General features: G+C 36.3%; 2 protein-coding genes across 2 annotated transcripts; one reads left to right on the top strand and one right to left on the bottom strand.

Annotated features, from left to right (window-relative positions):
- Positions 1 to 89: 89 nt before the first annotated feature.
- LOC141683407 (LIM domain-containing protein WLIM1-like) lies at positions 90 to 8,362 on the top strand. The gene is made up of 6 exons (XM_074488113.1): positions 90 to 487; positions 2,424 to 2,520; positions 2,601 to 2,641; positions 2,759 to 2,848; positions 3,508 to 3,685; positions 8,124 to 8,362. The coding sequence occupies exons 1-6, from the start codon at positions 347 to 349 to the stop codon at positions 8,132 to 8,134; spliced, it is 558 nt and encodes a 185-aa protein (XP_074344214.1). The 5' UTR covers positions 90 to 346; the 3' UTR covers positions 8,135 to 8,362.
- A 417-nt stretch (positions 8,363 to 8,779) lies between these two features.
- On the bottom strand, positions 8,780 to 14,850 carry LOC141683405 (nucleobase-ascorbate transporter 6-like). The gene is made up of 15 exons (XM_074488112.1): positions 14,788 to 14,850; positions 14,370 to 14,580; positions 13,208 to 13,305; positions 12,944 to 13,117; positions 12,399 to 12,499; positions 12,122 to 12,197; positions 11,906 to 11,965; positions 11,582 to 11,766; positions 11,062 to 11,158; positions 10,588 to 10,674; positions 10,005 to 10,063; positions 9,819 to 9,910; positions 9,621 to 9,698; positions 9,358 to 9,518; positions 8,780 to 9,252 (listed from the first exon to the last, which is right to left on the bottom strand). Exons 2-15 carry the CDS (start codon positions 14,473 to 14,475, stop codon positions 9,040 to 9,042), a joined length of 1,587 nt encoding a protein of 528 aa, XP_074344213.1. The 5' UTR covers positions 14,476 to 14,580; positions 14,788 to 14,850; the 3' UTR covers positions 8,780 to 9,039.
- Between the last annotated feature and the right edge of the window lie 980 nt (positions 14,851 to 15,830).

The raw sequence follows: 15,830 nt of genomic DNA, 5'->3' as shown, positions 1-15,830 counted from the left end.
GGGGAGGAATAAGTTTAGCGGTAAAAGTAGATTTGTTAGTCTAAGACTAAAATTGTTGGGAAAAAGTTAATGGTAATAATGCAAAAATTGGTTGCGGCTTACATAAAAACAGGTGGAGCATGCCATTAAGGGACAGCTAAAATTTGGAAACATTAGATAAAATAATAATTAAATTATGCAACTAACCCCTGCTGCACTCCTTGTCTGACTAGATCACCTTCATTCCCTACCTGCATTTTGCAAACACCATAAATTCAAATCTCCTTTTCAAGAAATTCTGTTCTTGCTCAGTTTTCTTGAGAAAGAAGTTCGATTTTTATCGAGATCGTTTAGCTGGAATTTTTATATGATGGTCAGGTTTACAGGGACAACACAGAAGTGTAAGGCATGTGAGAAGACTGTGTATGTGATGGATGAACTCACTGCTGATAATAAAGTCTATCACAAGGCTTGTTTTAGATGTCACCACTGCAAGTGTACCCTCAAGGTCATAATTTTCTTGTTTATATATGTAAATGCTTGTGTTTTTGCGCATCATTGCTATTCATGTCACTGATTTTTGTTGGCTATTTTTTATCTTATGAGTCTCTAAAGTAGACTTGTCAAGATTCTCGTAAATGATGTTTGAAGCCTCTCGAGATTTTAAAGATTTGAATGATCATGAGCCAAATGCATTTGAAAGTTCAGATTTATTGCCATGATCTTCCCACTTGATCAACCCTGTTGAAGTTAAGCTGCTTTGACCAATTGTTGTCCGAGACCATGATCCCTGAGATGGGAATGTGATGTGTTAAATTATAAATTTTATGCACGTCTTTTTTTTTTTGCACGTCTTTGATATTTTCTTCCTTAATTTTATACTCGCAAACCACGAATTCTTATGCATCTGCGTAATGTACCTTTTCTGAGCTTGCTAGTCAGGATGCAGATTACCATAGTCCATAGCAGGATAGGTAGAGTAATTTTATGATCTTTAGATGCTAATCATTCAACTTTCATACAGAATTGCCTATTAACACACATTCATTCATAGTTTACTGGAACTAAACAGAAGTTAATATTTAATCTCCACAGATTAAAGACGATATGTGATGATATATGATTGGTGGCTTGACAAAGTCTAGCTATCTATTCAATTCTTTTACAATGTTGTGTGATAAAATCATTTTATCTATTTGCATACTGTAGTCATCCTTTCCAGTATTTTAACCGTGTTCCGCTATTGGAATACTTATAATAAACTGGAGCTAAGAACTAAATGAATGAATCAAAGTTCACAACAGAAAAGTTATATGATGTTGCAAAGCATTGTGTATATGAAAAGGCCACTTTTTGTCATAGTCACAAAGCATTACTCCAGTGGTACTCTTTGTGTGTCCATTATAGCTACTTGAGGTAGGAGGCCAGTATACTTGAGGATCAGAACTTTGGTACCGGACATATGTTGATGTCAAGTAATATACTTTTGGGATTTACTATTTTCTGTGTGAAAACATGCATATTTTCCTTGCAGAATCACAGTACTGAATATGTATGGCACTTGTCTGCTTAGCATCTAGATAGGTGAAAGCAATAGTATTTTACGCAAAACTTGAAACAATTCAAAATCGTATCGTATAGTAATTCTGAGGGGTTCAAATTTTCTTCTTGGCCTTGTAATTGAGGCAAATATTTTACACCGACCAGACAATATTGAAAATCAATAATTTTATGAACTGGCTAACGCAGAGGACAAGGGAACCATCATATTTCTTCTGAAAAGATGACTTAGGAGTTGTACCTACTGTTGCTCGATTTGCTCTTCTCTTATCGTCTAGACCTGCTGATACAGATTTCCTTTTCTTTTCCTTTTTCTCTGAAGTATGTCATGGTCCACATTTTTTGCAAGCGTCAGTCTCATATGAAGAACCCTGCATTGTAGATCTACTAGGAGCCTCACCAACTAGTTAAGCCTTGAATGTCATTCATTGTCAGTTAAACTTTGATTGTCACACTGTGTTAAAAGTGAAGTTCAATATTTCTATTATCATAAATTCTTTTTCTTAGATCACCGACCCTTGAGCCCCAGGATTCTACATTTTCTACTAAAAAGAGTAGAAATTTTCAATCTATCTTTGTCTAATTTCAGTTACGTTACAGCTTCCCTTTTTGACGATTTTTAATATTGAATTCTCTAATTAAAGAGAGAATAGCTCCACAGGAATCTCGTCTTGATGCATATCATTTTGTTTTTATTTTCTTTAGCATTTCTAAACTTCCTAATTATTACTGCATCCATCTCATCACTTGGTTAATTCATCTTAGCTTCTCTAATATACAGAAGTAGACATTTAGTATGCTAAGTTCCATCACACTAAGTATTTTCAGCACAATCAAAAACCTTTTCCCGCTTCAACCTTATCGTAGTACTTCATACCTTGCAGCTTTTTAATTATTCTTCTTTTGAGGGAGTGCTATGCTGCAAACCTCACTCTGATCAACTGTTCAAGATGACAGGACGCTTGGATAAAAGTTTTGAAGGTTAGTTTTGTTTTATAAATATACACAACTCCAGTAGTTGTCTTGTTTTAAACTCATTGATCTTTTCTTTACTTCTCTAGGAGCTCCAAAAACATCAAAGGTTGAAAGATCTGCAGATCAGGTACTCCATCATTTAATTTTTCCTATGTTTCTCACGTTTGCATAGTAGTTCACATAAATTTGAAGTTAACTTAGAAGTTAGCCTCGCAGATTTGATTGAATGTTATTTGTTTAACAGGGCCTAAACAACAAAAGAGTCTTGAGTATGTTTGGAGGAACTCAGGAGAAGTGTATTGCTTGCAAGAAAACTGTTTACCCTATTGAAAAGGTATGGCATGAAAAAGACATACTAGCATTAGCGACTAACTATCATTTACATCCTAGACAACAAACAAATTCAAACAATAATTTATTTCCAAATACCGATCTATTGAAGGACCACAGTCTAAATCACCTAGCCACATGTGCCTGTGTTCTTCTTTTGTCTGATAGTTAGTAAATTGGCTCCCTTTTGTCTGCTTATTAGTCATTCGGCTAGGATGTGATTTCTTAACGTGGTCACTATCTGAACCGTTAGTTCTTTCCCATTTGGTACTCAGTACTATATAACAACATTAGATGTGATTGTAAAGGCAAGCAGATCAATGATTAATCAAGAACTTCTTTTCTCTCTCAACTATCTTGATTAAACTGCATACATAAATCAGCAAATTCACCATTGTTATCATGGTATCAGAGCGGTCTTTCCTGTCTGTCTACGCTCTCTCTCTTTTCTGATATTCCCTTCTCAATCTCTCCATATTTAAAAGTTTTTGAACTTTATTCTTCTCATCTCTCAGATCTACTTTTCTCTCTCATGTTAAAACCTTAAACCCTATCTCTTTCACCAGATCTACTAGCTTAATGGGGACACCTGCTAGACTATCTTATCAGGACATGCTCAACCCTCTTTTCATTCACCCTTCTGATAACGCAAATTCAATACAGGTTGAGAAGCTGCAAGGCTCATCAGACTACAGATCTTGGAGTCGTTCCATGGAGATAAACCTGGCCTCAAAGAGAAAGCTGGGCTTTGTTAATGGGACAGTAACAAAACCCACAGACGACAATACAAAAGCAGAGATGTGGGAAGCGTGTAATAACATGGTCATAGCCAGGATAACAGGTAATGTCTCTCCCACTGTACGTCAATCCATTATGTTCATGACAAATGCTTTTGAAATGTGGCAAAATTTAGAAAAACGATTTACGCTGACAAATGGGTCTCGTAAATACAAACTCTGTAAAGACCTCTATGAGGTTCGACAACATACAGCTTCGGTTAATGAGTATTATACAACAATGAAAACATTGTGGGAAGAGCTTGACTCTATGAACCTTCTCCCAGCCATACTCTGCCTTACTGATGAAATCAAGACTTTTTTAAGTAAGGTAGAACAACAGAAAGAGGAAGCAAGACTCTTCCAGTTCTTGAATGGCCTGAATGAAGCTTATGGACCTCAACGTAGTCAACTTCTCATGATTACGCCTCTGCCCACTGTTGAACAAGCTGTTGCTGTTATCCAGCAAGAGGAAGCACAACGCTCTCTGCTCTCAGCTATAACACCTGATGTTGAACTATCTGCACTCTATAGCAAGTCTTCCCAGTCTCCCTCACCACAATATGTTAACAAACCAGTAACATGTACTGCTTGCAATGTTAAAGGCCATACACGTGAGAAGCGTTGGACCGTTATTGGTTTTCCAAAATGGCACCCAAAGTATAGAGCAAGTCTGAATTTGTCTCGAGAACGACCTTCAAATTCTCAGCCACGATGGCCTACAAAGCCTCATCAACCAAGAATGGTTGCTAATGCCACAACTTCTACGAGTCCAGGGCTTCTTTTCACTCCACAACAGCTTGAGCAGCTAGCTCAGCTTGTTCCCCAACTACAGCTAAACACACCTAAACCATCTGAGCCTATAGAAGAATTGGAATATCATTTTTCTGGTATGATATCTTGCAACAACTCTGCTTTTCTAACAGATGAATGGATTATAGATTTCGGTGCCTCGGACCATATGACACCCTCTTTAAGTATGCTGAAAATGGTTGTTCCTACAATCAACTCACCTCAAATAAACCTACCAAATGGAGACACAACAGTCATAACTCACACAGGTACCGTTCTTCTGCCTAATAATCTGAATCTTGCTGGAGTGTTGTGTGTTCCCAATTTCAAATATAATTTATTATCTGTTCAGAAGTTGATAAAAGATAATAATTGCCAAGTTCAATTCTTTCCCCATCATTGTTGTATTGTTGAGACTCTCTCAAATAAAGTGTTGGGCATGGGAACTGCTAAAAATGGTTTATACTATTATAGTCCACACACTCAATCTGATTCCTCACTCTCTCATCACACACCTACTCTAAACAGTATTGTACCCACATCCCTATTGACTTCGAATGGTGCCACTCTAGAACTTTGGCATCATAGATTTGGCCATGCCCCTATTGATAAGATTAAACAAATCTCTGCTCTCCCTATACTACCCAAACAATGCTCCAATATGTGTCTTACATGCCCCCTTGCTCGCTTTACTAGACTTCCTTTTCAACACAGTGAATCATATGTCAGCAAACCTTTTGACTTGGTCCACATTGATTTATGGGGACCTTATAAAATTAACACAAAGGGTACTTGTAGGTATTTCTTAACCTTGGTAGATGACCATACAAGATACACTTGGCTTTACCTTCTGTCCAACAAGTCAGATGTTCAATCGACTTTAAAAGAGTTTCACCCATACGTTCAAAACCATTTCAATTCCTCAATTAAGACCATACGTTCTGATAATGGTTTGGAGTTTAACAATGCTATGTGCAAGCAGTTTTTAGCCAACAATGGAATTATCCATCAGACAAGTTGCCCATACCGGCCACAACAAAACGCTAGGGTAGAGCGAAAGCATCGTTTCATACTGGAGGTTGCTCGTGCTCTCAAGTTTCAGGCTACTATTCCAGCTAAGTTGTGGGGAGACTGCGTTTTGACAGCAGTCCACCTAATTAACAGGCTGCCAACTACATTGTTAAAGGGAAAGTCCCCTTATGAAGTGTTGCACAAAGAGGAACCCACCTACGATCATCTGCGTGTATTTGGTTGTCTTGCTGTAAGCTACAATAACACACCTTCTACTGATAAATTCGCAGCTCGAGGAATCACTTGTGTTTTTGTGGGATACCCACCACATAAGAAAGGCTATCGTCTTATTAACCTTAGTACCATGACTGAGTTTATTTCACGAGATGTGAAATTTTTTGAGGACATATTTCCTTTCTCTTCAGAAGCGAACTCCAGATATATGCAGCCTGTTCCTGATACAATACCACCTCTTGATAATTCTTCTTACTCAGATTTGTTTGATGACTTACTTCTCATAGATGCACCGCAACCAGCATCACCTAGCACTGATCAGACTGAAAGTAATGATATGCAAGGTGATGGAGTTCCCCAAGAAACTAGTATTCCTCTACAAAGATCAACTAGACATCATCGTCCTCCACAATGGCAACAGGACTACCTCACAACCAATACTTCTCAACCTGTTGCAAATCTGGCAAATACATCAGTCCATGCCAACTTCAATTGCTTACTGTCCACACTTACAGTAACACATGACCCAATTTCTTTCAAAGAGGCAGTCCAATACCCTCATTGGGTCTCAGCAATGAATGCTGAACTGGAGGCATTAGAACGAAATGGCACTTGGTCGGCTGTAAATGGCTATTTAAAACTAAATTCAACCCAGATGGAAGCATTGAAAGATACAAATCACGATTGGTTATCTTGGGGTGCAGGCAAAAGTTTGGTGAGGACTATCAAGAAACCTTTGCTCCGGTCGCGAAAATGACCACAGTACGCACACTGTTAGCAGTGGCTGCAGTAGAGGAGTGGCACACGTTGCAAATGGACGTGTCCAATGCATTCTTGCACGGCGAACTTCTGGAAGATGTTTATATGAAAATGCCTACCGGGTACACTCACCTTGGTTGTCGAATCCAACTGACTACTGTTGCTCCAGTAACAGGTACTACTAAACCAACTCTAGTTTGCAAGCTACATAAAGCACTCTACGGTTTAAAACAGGCCCCACGCCTATGGTTCTCAAAACTCTCTTTGACTCTTCTGATTTTGGACTTTAACCAATCAAAGTCTGACTATAGCCTATTTTTAAAGCAAACTACACACTCAATGATAGTTGTCCTTGTGTATGTCGATGACCTTTTGCTGTGTGGGTCTGATATGTCACTCATCAATGATCTCAAACACATGTTATCCACAAAATTTCATATGAAGGACCTTGGTCCAATACATTACTTTCTGGGTCTCGAAGTGGATAGATCTGCATCTGGGTTTTTTATATCTCAGAAAAGGTACACAATGGATCTTCTCACAGAGCATGGTCTACTTAATTGCAAGCCTTTATCTCTTCCCATAGACTTTCACATTAAGCTTACTCCAACAGCTGGTGATGCTCTCCCCAACCCCACACCCTACCAACGACTACTTGGCCAACTAATATACCTCACCATCACCCGTCCAGACATAGCCTTTACGGTGCACACCCTCAGCCAATATATGAATGCTCCAACTACGGTTCACCTACAAGTTGCCAAGCGTCTTCTTCGTTACTTAGCTGGTTCTCCATCTCAAGGTATTCTACTCGCTTCCTCCAGTGCTGCTCACCTTACTGCATATTGCGACAGCGATTGGGCTAGTTGTCTTGCAACTAGGAAGTCTACCACGGGCTACTGTATATTCCTCGGTGACTCATCTATCTCTTGGAAGTCTAAAAAACAGAGCGTGGTTGCTCGATCATCTGCCGAGGCAGAATATCGTGCCATGGCAATGACAACGTGTGAAGTCACCTGGCTTTCTGCTTTGCTTAAAGACTTGGGATTCAAAGCACTGCCACCTACTCAACTCAAATGTGACAACAAAGCAGCATTAGCAATTGCTGCTAACCCAGTTCAGCACGAGCGCACAAAGCACGTGGAGATCGACTGCCAATTTGTGCGAGATCAAATCAATAATGGCCATATCCAGACCTCACATGTCTCCTCCTCTGAACAAGTGGCCGATCTCCTTACTAAAGTCCTACCGGTTCAACAGCACAACTATCTTCTCTGCAAGCTAGGAGCTTCCGCTGCGCCTCCTTCTCCTGCTTGAGGGGGAGTATTGAAGGACCACAGTCTAAATCACCTAGCCACCTGTGCCTGTGTTCTTCTTTTGTCTGATAGTTAGTAAATTGGCTCCCTTTTGTCTGCTTATTAGTCATTCGGCTAGGATGTGATTTCTTAACGTGGTCACTATCTGGACCGTTAGTTCTTTCCCATTTGGTACTCAGTACTATATAACAACATTAGATGTGATTGTAAAGGCAAGCAGATCAATGATTAATCAAGAACTTCTTTTCTCTCTCAACTATCTTGATTAAACTGCATACATAAATCAGCAAATTCACCATTGTTATCACGATCCTTTAAATAAGGCCTCTCTGGTTTCATAGCCGACAGCTTTCTCCTATAAATGGAGTAATAGTTTTTGTTATTTCTGCAGGTGGTGGTTGATGGCACAGCATATCATAAGCCCGTCAAATTTTGTTGCTCATGAGCATCAAATTTATTGCAGACACCATCACTCTCAGCTCTTCAAGGCAAAGGGATTTCTGAATAAGATAAAGGATCCTTTTCCTATGTATACTGCAGACTGAACCTGGAGATTTACTGTCACTTGTTTTCTAAGTTATGTTTGGTTTGAATTAGTTAGTAATCAGCTGAAGTTGATTATTTGCCTTTGATTATCTTTCAAAATAATCATAATACCTCGTCATTGTCACAAATACGAACATTTCCAAGATGGTAATGGTAACAGTCCCGTTCCAAATATTCTCAACTTTTTAAAACACTAAGGTATTTTAAAGCTCCAAGAACATTGCAACTATTTTTTACTCATGCTCCAAGACAATTTGTGGATGAACATTTTCTTGGCCAGTGTCTATCATATTTTATCACCTGTACATGACCATTTCATAGTTCTCTGGTCAGTAGATTTGAGAATGAAATAGATAAACCTCATTCCTTCCGCATGTTTTCATATCATTCTCATTCCGTAAAATACAGGTACTTTTGGCTCTGACAATGATCTGGCTCCTCTGTTTCTTGTTAGATTTGATTGAAGGAATGTTTTTTTCTGGTAACAAGCTTTAAAAGAGATTGACAGCAAGCTCGGTTTTGAAACTTCGATTCTATATAATCCTCTTACAATTTACAGCAACAAGAATTATGGTAAATTATTATGCTAAGCAGATTGTTATCAAATTTCTGATAATTTGTACTACTCTGAGTTGATTAGATACACTAGGAGAAGCAATAAACGTGTGCAGTACAAAGGTCCCAAAAATAGCTTCGCAGAGCTAGAGGAGGGATTCAGATTTGATCAGTCAGAAGAAATATCCAACTTTAGTATTTGTGTATCACACAGATGGAAAATATTTATTGAGGTTGAAGGGTAGTGAGTAGAATTCTTCACTTCTTGTATCGGTCTTGAAAGATCGGAACTTGTCCCACCAGTGTTTGCCTCTATCTTTTCGACTATCCTTCTTATGCAATGTGTTGTCTAGGAAAAATGCCAAAATGCCAGCAACAAAGGCTTCCGATGAGAATGGTACATTCACAATGTCGTTGAACTGCAAGGATGATCACAATTAGGGCTTTTTATCCACTAACAACATAACTTGAAACAAAAATGATACAAGAGAGATAAACCCAATTTAATGTAAATTTAGGCCTACCCATCTCCCTGACGTATGGACAGGGCCAAAGCCTTTAATTGCAGTGTACTCGTTGAAGTACTGTGCAATAGAAAAGCCCATAAAGACTGAGAAGCCAAGTACGAATTTTGTGCGGAAGCTGTTGAGATTGCAAAACTGAAGGAAACTAAGACCAGCGGCGCCTGCACATACGTTGCATAAATTAGCAGAAAAACATCGATATTTTTACTGTATATCTGAATGTTAGAACATCAGTCAATAGAGTTGCTTTCATTGAAACATACCAACATAAGCAAAGAAAAGACAGTACAATGCAGCAAATATTGGTGTTGGGATAGAAGCGAAGACTGCTCCAAATTTTCCTGAACATGGCAGAAGATATGGTTGAGGAAGTTGAGATCATACACATAACATGTAGATGATAAGTTTATGTATTTTTTTATATATTAATTCATGTATTTGTGCACTAAAAAAACATATACCTAAAACAGAAAAGAAGATCATAAAGCCAGCAGATAGTTGGACAACTCTTCGGCTACCTACACGAGTTAAGGCCAAAAGACCAGCATTTTCACTGAAGAGAAACCACGTTAGGGTTATTAAGAAGTTCCAAGCTAATCAATTAATAGATGGTTATTAACAGAAAGTTTTCATAAGATGTGTCTTACATGGATATTGAAGAGCCATTCACAGTTCCAAATAACCCAGACAACAAAATGCCAATTCCCTGAAAAGAAACAATTAATTCAGTCATTTATACTACTAATTTCCATTTCAGTTCAGCAAGAAGCAGACAAAATTTACTCGAGCTTAGATCCTCTGCTTTATCAATTTAAACTTTCACCAATATTAGCAATCTATGAATCTCCTCACAAAGAAATTGATGGTAGTCCGCATCTTGCTAAAATACAATGCTGGATCTATATATAATCAGCTTCCCAAGTACATAAATATAAAAATGATTTTTTGGAAAGGTTTCATGTCAAGAACTATAAAATATATCTGGTCTGGTGTGTAATATTTATTATTAGTTAGTAGGATTGTAGGAACTAGTAAGAATTTATGTCAAGAAAATAGTTTAATTCAGTTTCAGTGTATATATCTTGTCTGTAGGTGGGTCCATTAAGTTCCCCTTTAAACATGCAAAAACTGCCAGCAAGGAATAAACTCTTAAAAACTAAGTTCATTTCAGCTGGCGCAAACTGCATTTGGAAAACAACTGAGGACCAACAATCAAAGGTGACAATATACCTGCCAGCCCACACCACGGCTGAGAATAGAAGGTGGCAAGGGAGTTGCACTGGCATATCTTGAAACTGCAATAAATCCACCAGTGGACTGCATATTTTATAGAAATAGAAATTAATCACTGTTAGAACTATACTATGAGAAAAAAATTTATGACTTTTAATAATGATGCTTGTTCTTGCCCAAAATATGTGCTAGTACTAACTATATGTCACGCTTGCAGATAGGTTACCAAATATTTGTGCTAAGCATTTAAATTTTCAGTAAAATTTAAAAATATAAATAATAATGACTAGAAATGAAGAAATATAAATATTTAATATACAAATCTTTGCGGGGAATCAACTATGTAGGACAGAAAATGTTTTGGTTCTTAATTAGTGATAGTGGTAATCATAGAATTGACAATGTTTATAATATTATAATATCCCCCTAACTCTAGTGAGTAGTTTAATTCAGTAAAGAAATGAAACAGACCTCCACAAGTGCAACAAATGTAGCCATCATCATTGCAAAGGCTTCTCCTGCATCAAAGGATGGTGCTCCCCACTGAAATGGATATGGAACTCTTATCCTGCCGATAAGAAACCAGAGCTATTAAGCAATGTCTCGTACATATGTTTTTAAGCAATAGTCAGCAATGTGTGTACACGTTAAAGATTTAGTAGAGCACATGGAACACTTCAAGAAAAAGTGACAACTCAAAGTCTGATATCAGAGAAAAGGAAATAACTTCCAGTTTCATAAAGTAGATGTCCTGCTTTGACTTCTAAAATTTATTTGGATAATTTTCATAAACATGTCACATGATTATGGTATATTTCAGTCTTCTAATGGAATTTTAATAAGTTCTTTTGTAACCAATGTAAACTATATAAAAATGCTAATGTATACTTAAATCATCTTAAAAATAAAAAGATCCACTATTTTGGGAGGTAATCCTAATTAGATAACGGATGAAGAAATCTTGAATAATTTTTTAACAAAGTGCTCTTACCATGGTGCTCCGCTAATAAGTCCCGCACGATCTGTTCGGCAGCTAGTTTGTGTAGTGGGTGGCTTACCATTATAGGCTCCACCAACAGTAAGTAGGTGAGCATATATCCATACAATCACCACCGAAAATAGAACAGCAAAACGATCAAAGATATTTTTTCCCGGGCGTATTATATGGGACAAATACTGCAATTTAACAAGCACAGCACGTTTGGCAGGTTCAGCAGATCATTTCAAATCAGCTTGAAAATTAATTTGTACTTCAATAGTTATAGTTAATGGTTTAACAGAAATGGTCATTTCATGTTCAGAGGGGAAAAATCACCTGAGAGAATATTAGTAAAATGACAAGCTGTGGCAATCCAATTTCAACACACTTGGCAACCTAATAAATAAAAGAAAAGTTTAAACCTACGATTACAAGATAAAAAACATTTAAGCATATAAGTGCTCAAGGAGGTTGGGGGAGATTAGAGAGATCTAGAAAATCAAATCCCCATCCATAATGAGCAAACTAAAAGATGTTTGCATTTATACTTACACCAGGAAAACCAAACTCATATAGCCCGAAACCAGAAAGTGCAACCAATGGAACCGCTGATAGAGGACTCAAGAACCTAAGAACATGCATGGAAACCTGGTTTAGTTATGGCAGAAAAGAAGAACATTTTTCAATAAAAACAACTATAATAGGAATAATATCTAACTGGGCCTTATCCTATATTGGATCGATATACCAAATATTGCAAATAACTTCACAATGCCTATGCCAATATAATATTTAATGCTTTTATATAATGAATGATAATTTCAGTCACCTGGTAATGTTACGCCAAAGGCCACTGAAACCTAAGACAATTTGAAGTGTTGAAGCAACAATAAGTGCTCCCTGGATAGCCCGCATAATCTTCTCAAATTTCTACATAAATATTATAAATTGATTAAAAGATATAAATCAAGAATTTAACTCGCCTTAAGGTTTATCAGTTCTTTTTTCTCCTTGTATTATTTGTCCAAATATAATAGATTATGGTAAGCCTTTACACTTGTGTGTTCCTACACCATATGTGTAACTTTTACTGTACACGATATGTGTGTTAGTCATATAAGATTAATTACTAAAACCATCCCATATGACATTTGAAAACAATAATCTCTCTTAATATTAATATAAATAAGAAATATTGGAAGAAATTTTAGCTGTTGATTCTACAAGAATACAGAACATAATTAGTTGAATACAATTTATCGGTATGAGACAAAAAAGAGGAGAAACTTCACTTTATCTATTAGAGAGAGAAGCTGAGAAATCAACAATAATGAAATTTAAAAAATATAGGGAAGAAAGATGTTTGTCACCAACCACCACAGGGTCCTGATCATTCCATCGGTTAGACAGGATGATTGATATTGTGGGTGCAACAAAGGTGTATGACCCTCCAACAACAGCAGGTAATCTACTTCCAAACAAAGTTTGCAACAATGTGTTTATTCCAGCAACAAAGAGTAAAGTTTGGACTACTTTTGCTTTCTCCTCCTATAAATAGTCATATAGACAAGTTCAGAAGATTGCCACTAGATAAAATAAATTAAGACAGCAAGTACATTATCTATTCATAGGACTCACATTTCCACCTCCCATCTGAGGAACAAGAGCAGTGGGTATGATGACCGTTGTACCGAGCATTACAATGAAATGTTGGAAGCCTAACAGGATAGCCTCAGCTGCATCAAAAACATCAAAAAAATTCAGTCATTTGTGGTGATTCGCTACTTCAGTAAAGATAAAAAAAATACAGAAAATATTTCTCCTTGTATTACAATGAAATGTTGTGAGTAATGAAGTTCAACCTAAATAAAAAAGTAAACTTCCAAGATTTAACTCAAAAGTTGTTCACGACTATATGCATGAATTTGCAGATAACAAAATATTGTTAAGCATGATTATCTGCCTAGATAAGACATAGTCCTGGACCTACTGGTAAAATTCACCAGCACACTTTATAAAACACACCGAAACAAAGAAAATGTAGAAGCTTGCGTATGACGAACACACTAGTACCACATCGACTACGACGTCTGGATTGGCTTAGCACCCAACTTCGCAGAATTATTGACAATCTCCAAACAAGTGGATTCTAACAACACCGGGCCAAAAAAATCATAAGACAACTAAATACTCTTTTGTTTTTAAGCCGTACTTTCCCTGGATTATCATGGTAACAAACTAGATTGTCTTTTGTTCTAAGAAATAGTTCACAATATGTGATATTTTCCAGTTCATAGATTCCCTTTTGTTCTGAGAAATAGTTTCCAATATGTCATATTTTCCAGTTCATGAGACCCCGTCTTGTAAATGGAACTGAAATTTTCTTCAACAGTCTTACTCCAGATATGTAGTTTCCCGCGTTCTCATCTTTTATCCTGAAAAATAGTTTAGTTGCGGAATCCGCATCTTTATTTTCCATCTTACTTTTTATCTCAGCTCAAATAAAAAGGTGACCAATATCCACAACTGAACTTCTACTAAAGCCATAGTTAAAGAATAATGTACAGTATATATTCTAGAATTCAGAGCAACCAATAAAAGGATTGTGAAAAATCCGATAGCAAAAAGACAGCAACCAAAGAATCAGAACCTGAACATGAATAACTGATCCTCCATTACTATTAAGTGATTCTGAATCGAACCAAATCAACAAAAGAAATCCAACCAAAAGCAGAATAAAGTTGACACAAGAATATACCAAGTAATGCACAATAAACAGATAAACTGAAACACTACTCACGCCAGGGGGGTGGGCTAGTAATGCAGTAAGACACATTGGGAAGCTGATCTTTAGGTGGATGTGGCGCCGGCTCATCGGCTTTTGCTGGACCTCCTCCTCCTGCCATTACCCTTTCTCACAATAGATAAACAAATATTGATAAAAATTTCTCTACACAAAAATTGAAATGCAATGAAGATCAGCACTTCACTCAGCACACTAAAAACCCAATCTGCAAGCAAAAAAAGGCAGATCCCAAATATCTCAAAAACCAATCAAAATGAGAGCTCAAAAAGGCATGAATAGATACTACAACAACCACATATAAAGTGACAAGATTGTAAAGAAACAACCCACATGTAATGCCACTAACTATGCTACTACTTACATAACTAGTAAAAAGAATGAAAGTTTAGAAGAAAACACTGAAAAAACTTACCAGGATAGTAAATCTTGAGAAGCAAAATCAAGTGGGTTGCTACTACTGCATCAAAGTCAATAAATGAAAAGAGCCCACATAGACAAAAGCTTATATAAAAAGGTACAGAGAAAGAAATAAAAAAGAAAAGTTTAAAGTGATAATGCCCAAAAGCATAAAACAGTTAAGAAAGTGAAAGCTTTGGATACAGTAAAACTCCAAGAAGCTAAGTAATGTACTTATAACAGACCAAGGGAGTTGGTAAATATAACACTTACATTTATCCCTCCTCTTTCCTGCTCTGTAAAATATTTTATAGAATATCAGATTCCATAGATCGGCTCAGATAGCATGTCATGTAAATCGATTAAAAATTAAAATTTTAAAATATGAGAGGACTTATTTAGTATGAGAATGGCGTGTTAGAGAAAGTCCAATGCAATACTCAAAATAGTTATAACTATTTGCTATAATTTGGTATTTTTTATTCTAAAATAAAATTTCAATTCTAATGTTATATGCATTTTTAAACCAAATATTTTTTTATTTATCTAAATTTTTCACTTTCCCCTAAATTTTATTTAAGCACAACAACATTAATCTCATTTGTAATAATTTGATGACTTGGCCAGATGCATAAATATATCATAGGTTTCAAATTTAGAACATGCATATTTGAAATTTGGTTTCAAATTATAAAAATGACATCACTTATAGCATTGTATTGAACTTGTTCTTAAATATAAGTGTAGTCATTGTTATAATTTAGCACAAAAAAGTATAAATTAGTGCTAAAATATCACCATATTGTTTGTTCTAAAACTTATTTCAAATTTAAATAACTTTCAAAATATGCTACACTTTTATTTACAAAGTTAATTATCTTTCAAGTACCCTACACTTTTAATTTCCTATTTCATCTATTTCTCCTCTATTTTCATTTTTTAATGAGTCGGTAATTATAGCACAATGCTATATTTTGTGCTAAATTTAGCACAAATTAGCACAAAATATAGCATTGTGCTATTTTAGCACACAGTTTATCACATCATTTAATTGAGATT

This window comes from Apium graveolens, chromosome 9 (genome assembly GCF_009905375.1).
Source record: "Apium graveolens cultivar Ventura chromosome 9, ASM990537v1, whole genome shotgun sequence".
In the NCBI taxonomy this organism is placed as follows: domain Eukaryota; kingdom Viridiplantae; phylum Streptophyta; class Magnoliopsida; order Apiales; family Apiaceae; genus Apium; species Apium graveolens.
This window is presented reverse-complemented; position numbering and strand designations above follow the sequence as displayed.

Bases quoted from the DNA above. Each gene is read 5' to 3' on its own strand.
- LOC141683407 (XM_074488113.1), top strand. From the start codon at position 347: ATGATGGTCAGGTTTACAGGGACAACACAGAAGTGTAAGGCATGTGAG. The intron at 488-2,423 runs GTCATAATTTTC...CATACCTTGCAG, and splicing joins ACTGCAAGTGTACCCTCAAG to CTTTTTAATTATTCTTCTTT. The intron at 2,521-2,600 runs GTTAGTTTTGTT...TTACTTCTCTAG, and splicing joins CTTGGATAAAAGTTTTGAAG to GAGCTCCAAAAACATCAAAG.
- LOC141683405 (XM_074488112.1), bottom strand. From the start codon at position 14,475: ATGGCAGGAGGAGGAGGTCCAGCAAAAGCCGATGAGCCGGCGCCACAT. The intron at 12,198-12,398 runs GTGACTGAAATT...GCATGTTCTTAG, and splicing joins CTTTGGCGTAACATTACCAG to GTTCTTGAGTCCTCTATCAG. The intron at 10,675-11,061 runs GTCTGTTTCATT...TAAAATATGCAG, and splicing joins CATTTGTTGCACTTGTGGAG to TCCACTGGTGGATTTATTGC.